Source organism: Impatiens glandulifera, chromosome 7 (genome assembly GCF_907164915.1).
Source record: "Impatiens glandulifera chromosome 7, dImpGla2.1, whole genome shotgun sequence".
In the NCBI taxonomy this organism is placed as follows: Eukaryota; Viridiplantae; Streptophyta; class Magnoliopsida; order Ericales; family Balsaminaceae; genus Impatiens; species Impatiens glandulifera.
In genome coordinates this window covers 46,379,043-46,390,182 of record NC_061868.1, presented here as the reverse complement: position 1 = coordinate 46,390,182, position 11,140 = coordinate 46,379,043, and the positions used below count along the sequence as shown (strand labels likewise).

The 11,140-nt window shown below is 28.8% G+C and overlaps 3 protein-coding genes across 3 annotated transcripts; 2 read left to right on the top strand and 1 right to left on the bottom strand.

Annotated features, from left to right (window-relative positions):
- Positions 1 to 573: 573 nt before the first annotated feature.
- Positions 574 to 1,572, top strand: LOC124910600 (transcription factor MYB36-like). Its single transcript, XM_047451272.1, has 3 exons — positions 574 to 709; positions 778 to 907; positions 983 to 1,572. Exons 1-3 carry the CDS (start codon positions 574 to 576, stop codon positions 1,548 to 1,550), a joined length of 834 nt encoding a protein of 277 aa, XP_047307228.1. The 3' UTR covers positions 1,551 to 1,572.
- A 1,891-nt stretch (positions 1,573 to 3,463) lies between these two features.
- On the top strand, positions 3,464 to 4,415 carry LOC124910062 (glutathione S-transferase T3-like). Its single transcript, XM_047450686.1, has 2 exons — positions 3,464 to 3,835; positions 3,918 to 4,415. The coding sequence occupies exons 1-2, from the start codon at positions 3,464 to 3,466 to the stop codon at positions 4,413 to 4,415; spliced, it is 870 nt and encodes a 289-aa protein (XP_047306642.1).
- A 29-nt stretch (positions 4,416 to 4,444) lies between these two features.
- LOC124910061 lies at positions 4,445 to 6,897 on the bottom strand. Its single transcript, XM_047450685.1, has 2 exons — positions 6,742 to 6,897; positions 4,445 to 5,251 (listed from the first exon to the last, which is right to left on the bottom strand). The coding sequence occupies exons 1-2, from the start codon at positions 6,895 to 6,897 to the stop codon at positions 4,445 to 4,447; spliced, it is 963 nt and encodes a 320-aa protein (XP_047306641.1).
- Positions 6,898 to 11,140: the final 4,243 nt, after the last annotated feature.

Sequence of the window (11,140 nt, the reverse complement as noted above, 5' to 3'; positions counted from 1 at the left end):
TTATTTTGATTTTATGTTGAACCTCTCATTAACCCACCATTTTAAATTCGTGACTTTTGATCTTCTATGTTAGTTAGTAAGGAAAATCACTTGTAGAGTGTGACGTCCACATCTATAATACATAACGTGGACATCTTCTATATATTTCGAACACATCTGAACGTCATCTAATGTATTGACCATTTTCTTAAAAAAAATTAAATAAATCAAAGATGAAGGGTGGTTTCATGAAGTGGGATCCATAAGAACACATAATTGAAATACCCAAATTGAGTACATAAAAAACATTGAAATGCTCTAAAGAAAAGAACAATAGAGTTATCCCAAGCATAATGATTCTAGAAACAGCAGGACAAGAAGAAAGAACCCTAGTTTCTCTTCTGTCACTCTATAATTCAATTAAAAAAAGGTCTCACCTTTATGTCCTGTTTTTTTTTTCTTTCTTAAATCATATGTCTGTCCCTGAAAACATATTTATCCTTTTCCAGCTATAATTTTATAATAAGGTTACACTTAAAATACAAATACAATCACATGCACGGGAATTCATTAAACCAGAAAATTAAGAAAGAGATGGGAAGAGCTCCTTGCTGTGACAAAGCAAATGTAAAGAAGGGTCCATGGTCACCTGAAGAAGATGCTAAACTCAAATCTTACATTCAACAAAACGGCACCGGAGGAAACTGGATTTCTTTGCCTCAAAAGATTGGTAAAAAAATGTTTTCTATTCTTCAAAGATTGGTCAAATCATATATATTCAATTCTGTTTTCTTCTAGGTCTTAAAAGGTGCGGGAAGAGTTGTAGGCTAAGATGGTTGAACTATCTTCGCCCAAATATCAAGCATGGTGGGTTTTCTGAAGAAGAAGATAACATCATTTGCAGCCTCTATATAAGTATTGGAAGCAGGTATATATATATATATGTTTCCAAGTTCTTCTTCATTATTATTGTAAGGATCTAATCAACTATGTACTACCATAGATGGTCTATTATTGCAGCTCAATTGCCTGGAAGAACAGATAACGATATCAAGAACTATTGGAACACGAGGCTGAAGAAGAAGCTTCTTGGAAAGAGTTCATCCATACAAAGAAGAAGGAAAGAGTCTAATAATGCTGTTATTGATAGATCCAGCATGGCTCCCACTTCTGATGGCATGATTAGTGTAAATGTACCACCACAACCAGTACCCAATTCGAATGATCAAGATCACGAGTCTTTGATCAGAAAGCTTTTGATCAAGATTGGTGGGAAGTTTGCCAATTCAAACATGATTGATCTTGGTAATGTTTCAGCTTCATCATCATCAAGCTACATGCCTATTCTTGATCCTGGAATTAATATTCCCCTTTTGGATGCACAAATTAGCACTACTACTCTGTTTCCATCTGATGGATTGGAGTTTTTATATGGAGACATGGTCAATATCAATCATCATGACATGAGTTTTCCAGTTGAAACTATGACTTATGGGGGATTAATGGATGATGATCAGTGGCAAGGAGTTGGTAATTGGGTACCTAGTCAAGAAGGTGGTGGGTTTTCTTGATTTCAATTATTTGAAAAAAAATAGTTAGTTTGAGAATTTGTCCATTTAATATATATTTGCTTTAACTTTCTACATGTATTAAACACAAATGAGATATTTTGTGGGTTAAAGTCTCATCTTCAATTAAGAATGTTTAATTTTAAGTGGATCATGATTGTATTCTGATTGATTGAGTATTATGTTGAAAAAGTAGATATAGAAAGAATTTGAATAAGTTTGTGAAAAATGTTATACAAATCTAGCAAAACCATATGTTGAGCTTTATTGGGAATGATTTCCCTTTATGATTTGCTGAAACATTTTGTTACATAATTTAATAAAAGAGACAAAATGGGTGCACAATCCCACCCCAGAAATTAGCCCTGGCTTTGACTATAATAATACAAATGAATGGTCTTTATCAATAACATTAATATGAATGGTAGATGTTGATACTTACCCAATTATATATATTATTGTGAAACTAATGCTTAAAAATATATTTCATTTATTTAATAATCATAATTAATATTATGACCGTTTATGGATTTTTTTTAAAAATCAAAGAGAGAGAAAAATTGAATGATGGGTGATGATTTTGAAGAGATAATGATTATTTTTGGTAAAAAGACTTAAAGGGTATTGATATATATAAATAAAATATAAAATAATAATTTAAAATAAATGGTATTTTAGTATTTTCGTTAATGAAATGAGTGAGGTGATTGGTGAGAATTAATTGATTTGAAAATTGATTTTGAAAAAATTAAAATAAAAACATATAACGAACAAGACCTATGAATACATTCTGCATGATTAATTTAATTTTAATATTTATCTTTTAAAATAGGAATATAGAATCCTTGATGATTTATACTTTTTATTGAAGCTATTTTAAATAAGAATTTAACTCACGACATTTGGTATTTTAGGAATACTATTGTTCAAATTAATAACAATATGTGTAAAATTTGATGTAAATTAAGGAATATCTATGTTGGAAAACACAAAGAGCTAGTTTGAAAAAAAAAGCCCACTAAAATTTGAAAATACATAAAAAAAATGACTAAAACTTAATAGCTTTAGTCCCTACTGGATTATTTTGGTTAAAGTGTCCGAAAAACCTGTATGAAATATGAACAAGTTTATTTGGGTAGAATGAGTTTTAGGACATTTAAGTCCCTACCGTTATTAAAAATTACGGAGCTTGTCACTGGGTAATAGAGTTTAATAATTTAAAATTTAGAAAAATTGGTAAGGGTAAAATGGTATTTTAAATTGAGGAAGGAAGTGATTGAAAAAATTGAAATAATGGATGAGAGGAGAGAGAAAAAACCAATTTAATCCAAAAAAACCCATTTAGGACCAGCATAGATTAAGTTGTAAAAGTCGAGCCTGAAAGATTAAAGATGATATTAGAACCAGCTTGTTGATGACATGTTTTTACCTTAAATAAAGAGATACAGAAATTAATTCAGGAGCTTATTTAAAAATTATAAGTTTGAAGATGATATTAGAACATGTTAATAGTTTAAGGGCTTGTTTTACTATTCTCTATTATAAAAAGTTCCTTCTAATTGCATTGCAGAAACTTTAAGATGTGTTCTATCTCTATTATGAAGATAAATAATATAAAAATTATAAAAAAAATATTTTTATCAAATTCTCTATCCTTATAATGTTTTAGGAATGATAAACAGTGAATCTTTATATTTAAGGATTACTGTAGCATCCCTAAATAATAAAATAATATATTTTCTCTTTTATGGCTAACCATCCCGTCATTTCTCTTTTCATTTCTAACAATTCCGTCATTGTTTTTCTCCGCCATTTTTTTCCTTTTATTGCTATTTTTCCTAGATCTCTCCCATTTTTCTTAGATCAATAATCTATTTTCTCTCATTTCTATCATGGGTATTTCTCCAATTATACGAATGACGGGAAGAGTAGATAATGAAGTGTATAATGAAACATTTCAATCTCAAATTAGTGGTGGTGATTATGATCAATACAAAAAGGCTCGAAATAAGAACTTCTCTCTAGAAGAGGACCTTCTATTGGTTTATGTTTGTCTTAACACAAGTATTGATCCAATTCATGGAACAGATCAAACCAATAGTCAATACTGGAGCAATGTAGGAGCATATTACAAGGAAGTCATAGAAAAGACTAAGTATGGGCAACGGACAGATAAATCTCTCACAAATAGATGGAGCACAATCCAGCAAGCTGTAAACAAGTTTTGCGGCTATTACACACAGCGAGAAGGAAACCTCCGTAAATCTGGTGATACAGGCATAGACGTGGTATATTATTTTCTATTTAACTTTATCTTGGTTAGTTTATATAGTGCAAATTGATGAACTAAGTTTGAGATTTATCTTTCAGCTTGAGGATGCCAAGAAGATCTACCATGAGATTCAGAAAACTCCGTTTCGATTAGAAAACTGCTGGAATAAATTGAGATTTAATGCTAAATGGATAGAATACATGCGTCAAGAACCAACAAAAAGAAAAACATCTTCAAGTGACACAACTAATTTGAATGATGAAGAGAATATTTGTGCTGATTTTATTGATTTGGAGAGGCCCATGGGACAAAAGAAAGCAAAAAAAGAAGCTAAGAGAGGGAAAGATAAATCAAGTAACATATCTGAATTTGATGCTGCTATTATCAAATGGACGGAGGAAAAAATGAAGAACAAAGGAATCAAAATGGAAATTGCTCAGCAACACTTAAAGATACAAAAGGCTAAAATTGAAGCTGATCAAGAAAATGCAGATACTGTTACCATGATGATTGATGTAAGCAAAATGGAGAATCTTGTTCAAAGAGAATATTTTACAAGACTACAAGATGATATTCTATCTAGGAGATCAAACTAGTACTTTATGTTATGTTATTGATGTGAATTTTAGAACTTTTGATTAACTAAATATTTTGGAGACAAACTGAAGTCAATATCTGGTTGTGGATAAAATTCACGTTCATCCTCCACGATCATATTGTGCATAATAATACATGCCAGCATGATCTTATTGAGTGTTTCACGATCAAAATATCTTGCTGGACCACAGACAATTACAAATCTAGCTTGGAGCACATCAAATGCACGTTCAACGTCTTTTCTTGCAGATTCTTGAGCAGCAGTTAAATGTTTGGTCTTTTGATTCATAGGTAAAGGAATTGATTTGACGAATGTTGCCCATGGAGGATATATACCATCAGCCAGATAATACCCCGTATTGTAGTTGTGACCATTTATATAGTAGTTAACAGGATAACTCTCCCCACTTGTTATTTCGCAAAACACATTAGATCGTTCTAAAACATTAATATCATTATGTGACCCTGGTAGCCCAAAGAATGCATGCCAAATCCATAAATCATAAGATGCCACTGCTTCCAATATAATTGTAGGTTCGTGATAATGACCAGTGAACATACCTTTCCATGCGGTTGAACAATTTTTCCTCCTCCAATGCATACAATCTATGCTACCCAACATTCCTGGAAAGCCACGAACTTCACTAATTTTAAGTAATCTTATAATATCCTCTGAGTTTGGTTTTCGTAGATAGACAGGACCAAAAATATCAATGACTGATTGAATAAAATACCTTAGACTTTTTATAGCTGTGGTTTCTCCAATACGTATGTACTCATCCATGAAATCTGCTGTTACCCCATAAGACAACATTCGCAATGCTGCAGTGATTTTCTAAAGTGATGATAAACCTAATTTGCCAGCAGAATTTCTTTTTTGTTGAAAGTAAGGCTCGTGTGCTTCCACTCTAGATTGAATCCTCATAAATAGTTCATGATTCATTCGAAATCTCCTACGAAACATTTGAGATGAATAAACCGGTAGAGTTGCAAAATAATCTTTGAATAAGCGATTATGCCCTTCTAGTGTGTCCCGATCAATATATCTTCGTGATTTCCTTGAGCTTTCACCACGTGTGTTTTGCTTTTTCCTTTCACGACTCAAGGCTAGAATTTCAATTATATCTTCATCATCGCTTTCATTTAAAAAATCATTTAGAAAACTCTCGTCATTAGTCATTGTTAATAGTCTTTATTTGTGAATTTACCTATAAAGTATAAAAAAAATGTATATTAGTGACATTAAAAATCAAATGTTTTACAATTGCTATGAAGGCATATAATTTGTGTTTTACAATTGCTTTCATTTTTACCACCAAATCATGTAAAAAAAATAAAGTTTGAACTATTAAAATAAATACAAAATCAATCCAGCACACACCTTGAAAACTTTTGGTACAAATCAGAATTTTCTTTTAAAGTGAAAGTAGCCATTTCCTTATGGGAATGTGTTCTTATATATATTTTAGGTTCTTAAGGTGGTTGAGAAGTTATGAATAAATATTTAAGGGTTATAAATAAATTAAGTGGTTGAGGTGGTTGGGAAGTTATTTGTTTTAATGAATATTTAAATATATATGAATAAATAATTAAGTGGTTGAGGTGGTTGGAAAATTGATTGTTTTAATGAATATTTAAATGATATATAGATAAGGATAAGAAAACTGTTATAGAATAATTTATATTTTTTATCTCTAAAATATGAATATTATTATTTTATATTAGTTTTAGGAATACAAAATAGGGAAACTGGTCCAAATGCCCTAAACTAGTAAAATAGATTAGAGAATATTTTACTAATTTGTTTTTGTATGTAAAGCATTAATCAAGTCTCAATTTGTATTTTAATATTTTTAGATCAAATAAAAAAAAGTTCACTTAATTTTCTTTTAGATTTTTGTGCCCCTTGATGTAGAAATTGAAAGACAAAACTATTTATATATAGAATTTTATCATAAGAAAAAAAAATCAAAAGATAGAATACCATATGAATCAAAATCAATATGACTGAAAGACTTTACAACAAATTCATATGATAAAATATTTGATTATGTTTACAATTAGTAATGAAGTACTAATTTCTTTTACTTTGTCAATGTATTGATATTAATAAAATAAGGAAGAAACATTGAAATGCTCACATTTTTAATAATTGACCAAGTTTATACGAATCACATATAGAAACACAACAATACATTAATTATAAAGCTATATCATTACATTACTTAACAATAGTTTTGAATTTAATAATAGCATTTAAGATCATACAATTGGTTAAGATACTTAATCATTGTTACTCGGATTAATTTTTTTTCCGCCGACAACCTTCTTGACAGTAGATATGGCTGTTTCGGCCATCATTTCTTTCACCGACTTCTTTTTTGGTTTAGTACCTCCATCTTTTGCGTATTTTGACATTGATTCACCGCTTCCTTGTCCTTGGTCACCTCCATTAATGCCGTATTTACCATTATCTGCCATCCCTCTTTCGATGTCCTTGTCTCTCTAAAGTATATATTATGTGGTTTATGTTGTGATGAAGATTGAAGAGGAAGGCATTTATTTATAATCTAAATTTAGGAGATAAATTTTGGTGTGGGTTTTGTTAATTTTTACAAGGGAATGTCTTTGTGGGTGTGGATGTGGGTTATGTTAATTTATACAAGGGAATGTCATTGTGGGTGTGGGTGTTGGTTTGATGAGATATAATATAATCATATTAAGTTGTGATGCACAAATGTGAATCAAAGTATTACATGTGAATTATTATGTGGGTTAGACATTTTATAAAATAGAATGTGGGATTCTAGATGTAAGTGTGCTTAATGAATATGTGTTGGTGTGGTCTTAACTTAATTAGTGTACTTAATATATTTTTGAATTGTGATTGACTAAGTGTGTTGGCTTATAACATTTTTTTTTTCTATTTAAGTAATTTTTTTTAAAAGTCTATATATATTAAAAGTGAACAAATTTATTTAAGCACAGCAAGAAAGTATGAAATGAAAAAAAAAATATAATTTTTTTTTCTCTTAATAGTTAATACAATACAGTTTCTTTTTATGAAAAACTGAACATAGAGAGTCATTCTTATTATTATTATTTTTATTGAGAAAAAAAAAAGCTCACTAAAATTGATAAACACATAAAAATTGATTAAAACTCAGGATAGATCAAGAAAAATCGAGTCTAAATGATTAAAGATTACGGGTTAAAATATGTTCAAATCTCACTAAGAAAGTCTTAATTTGAAATGAAGACCATTTCAATAAAAATATACTAATTGAAAAACTTACATGTCTTCTAATTTATTCTATAATTTACTAGTTTGAGTGTGAATATAAAAATATTCAAACTAGTATTTTGAAATCATGTCATAAGTGTTGTGTTCGGGTTAGAGATCAATTAGTAGATCTTTATTTATTTTCTTTAAATATTGATACTTTTCATTAGTTAACAAAATATTAAAATTGATATGTTTTATCCCTCACCAATTTTTATATCTAAAAACACATAAAAACAAATGACTTGTTTAAACTCTCTTATTAATCATTATTATGATATTTATTAACAAGTATCATTTTTTTACGTGCATATTCGAGAAAAATTCAATCTCATTTATCAAGTTTATTTTTTGTCAGCAATTGAACGAGCTCAGATTACTTATATTTATTTGTTTCGACAATATAATTACTTCTCATTAACATTTTTAATTAGCATTAACCATATCAAAAAAAGTAGAGTGTCTAAACCTTTAACAATTATGAGACAACAATTTTCTCCATATTTAGACACTAATTTAACATTTGACAATTTTTACTCTGATTCAATGAGGGGCTTTTATGTATGTTTCCAGCTTGTTGATGACATGTTTTACCTTAAATAAAGAGATGTGGAAATAATTCAGGGGCTATTTAAAAAGTAAGTTTGAAGATGATATTAGAACATGTTAATAGTTTAAGGGCTTGTTTTACTATTCTCTATTATAAGATGTTCCTTCTAGCTAGTTAAATAGATTAGAGAATATTTTACTCATTTGTTTTTGTATGTAAAGCATTAATCAAGTCTCGATTTGTATTTTAATATTTTTAGATCAAATAAAAAAAAATTAACTTAGTTTTCTTTTAGATTTTTGTGCCCCATGATGTAGAAATTGAAAGTCTCAAAACTATTTATACAGAGAATTTTATAATATACAAAAATAATATATATCAAAAGATAGAATACCATATAAATCAAAATCAATATGACTCAAAGACTTTACAACAAATTCATTTGATAAAATATTTGATTATGTTTTACAATTAGTAATGAAGTACTAATTACTTTGACTTTGTCAATTGATTGATATAAATAAAATAAGGAAGAAACATAGAAATGCTCACATTTTTAATAACTGACCAAGTTTATAAGAAGCACATATTTAGAATACAAAATACTTTAATTATAAAGCTATATCATTACATCACTTAACAACGTTTTGTAAAAATAAAATAAAAAGTTACAAAAACTTCAATATTATACATAGATATATAGTTTTGAATTTAATAATAACATTTAAGATCATACAAAATTTGTTAAGGTACTTAATCATTGTTACTCGGATTAATCTTTTTTCCGCCGACAACCTTCTTGACAGTAGATATGGCTGTTTCGGCCATCATTTCTTTCACCGACTTCTTTTTTGGTTTAGTACCTCCATCTTTTGCGTATTTTGACATTGATTCACCGCTTCCTTGTCCTTGATCACCTCCGTTCATCCTTCTTTCTATGTCCTCGTCTCTCTCAAGTATATATTATGTGGTTTATGTTGTGATGAAGAATTGAAGAGGAAGTCATGTATTTATAATCTAAATTTAGGAGATACATTTTGGTGTGGGTTTTGTTAATTTATTAAAGGGAATGTTGTGGGTGTGGGTTTTGTTAATTTATACAAGGGAATGTCATTGTGGGTGTGGGTGTTGGTTTGATGAGATATAATCATATTAAGTTGTGATGCACAAATGTGAATGAAAGTATTACATGTGAAAATACATATTTACAAAAATAAATAAGTGTTAGAAAATGTGGGTGTTTATTATGTGGGTTTGACATGTTATAAAATGGAATGTGGCATTCTAGATGTAAGTGTGCTTTATGAACATGTGTTGGTGTGGTTTTAACTCTTAACTTAATTAGTGGACTTAATCTATTTGTGAATTGTGAGTAACTAAGTGTGTTTGTGTGTGGTTTATAACATTTTGTTCCTATTTAATTAAGTTTATTTTTTGTAAAGTCTATTTATATTTTAAAAAAATAGGTTTAAGCACAACAATAAAGAAACACAGGAAAAGAAAATTAAAAGTTTTTTTTCATATTTGAGACGGGTTAGGGTGGATTAAGATGAAAGAGTGGCAGAGGTGGGGGCAGGGGTCTATGAAGGGCAGTCAGTCCTACAATGCTCAAAAGAATCACAATTGTTGCACATTGAAGGCCTTCAAGAATACTGAACTTTAATTGGGCAAGAACAAGTTCAAAAGGCAAAGGATTTTTTGGAGTGATTTCAATACAAACTTTTGTAAAATTGAGTGGTTGGTGCTCTTTGGTAATCTTGTCCAGATACAAATGATTTCCCAATAAAACCTACCATAATACTAATGTCTTCTAAATTAAGATAAGGAGGAATGTTTTTAGAAATAACCCAAATAAAAATTTTAGTAGGAGGTTTCTTGTAAAGTACCATATTTTCTTCCCATTGACACAAAATCATGCAAAATGCCCATTGAAATTTTCCTCAGATAATAACCTCAATCTACATCCTTATTTGAAACTTAGGAAATAGAAACCTATGTTCATTGACTAACACTTTTTCACATTTTCAATTCTAACACTTTCCTACTTGTCCATCAGCACACCATGGACCACATGAAAAGGTACATTTTTATATGGCAATCTAATGAATATTTAATAGTTTGATTATCTTGATTTAGTTAATAGTAAATAATTTGATTAGCTTGATTTATGTTAATAGGCATTTACTTGTAATAGAAAATTAGTTAATAATAGATACTTTGATTAACTTAATTTATGTTGATTTTGAAATAGCAAAATTAACCTAATTTCATTTCTTCAATTTTTATGTAGATAATTGAAAGTTGGAAGTTGAAACTGAAATATTATATGTTTGCTATTTTTTTTTTCAATACTTCAATTGTTGAGTTTAGTTCTTGTTTGTTGAATTTATATTCAATTGTTGAAGTTGATAATTAGTATTGTTTCATTTTTGAATTGTTGGGTTTAATTATTGTCTGTTGAAGTATTTTTTTTTACATTTGAACTATTTATTAAAAAAAATTGTTTGTTGGCTAAATTTATGTTTTATAATTTAAAGTTGGGACATCTATGACTGATCTACAACGTATTGATGTTAATTTCCTTCTACTCCTTACAATTCTATAGTTTTCTCAAACATAAACATATGAATTGTATTCAATATAAATTCTTATGAAATTAGAATTAAAATTTTAATATCAATTCTAATTCTACCCATCCAAACACACCTAATGAACACACCTAATGATGAAATGAGAAGATAAATTTGATTTCACATAGCCAATTATATAGCTCAAGTGTTAATAAAAAAAAAATCATTTTTTATTAAAAAAAAATATCGGTTTCAACATGTTAAATTCATAGATTTAAAAAATAAAATATATCGGTTCGACATTTTAACTTTATAAATTCA

Coding starts and splice junctions, on each gene's coding strand:
- LOC124910061 (XM_047450685.1), bottom strand. CDS start 6,897: ATGGCAGATAATGGTAAATACGGCATTAATGGAGGTGACCAAGGACAA. Junction 5,252..6,741: donor CCATATCTACTGTCAAGAAG/GTTGTCGGCGGA, acceptor TCATCACTTTAG/AAAATCACTGCAGCATTGCG.
- LOC124910062 (XM_047450686.1), top strand. CDS start 3,464: ATGACGGGAAGAGTAGATAATGAAGTGTATAATGAAACATTTCAATCT. Junction 3,836..3,917: donor GTGATACAGGCATAGACGTG/GTATATTATTTT, acceptor TTTATCTTTCAG/CTTGAGGATGCCAAGAAGAT.
- LOC124910600 (XM_047451272.1), top strand. CDS start 574: ATGGGAAGAGCTCCTTGCTGTGACAAAGCAAATGTAAAGAAGGGTCCA. Junction 710..777: donor TTCTTTGCCTCAAAAGATTG/GTAAAAAAATGT, acceptor GTTTTCTTCTAG/GTCTTAAAAGGTGCGGGAAG. Junction 908..982: donor TATATAAGTATTGGAAGCAG/GTATATATATAT, acceptor GTACTACCATAG/ATGGTCTATTATTGCAGCTC.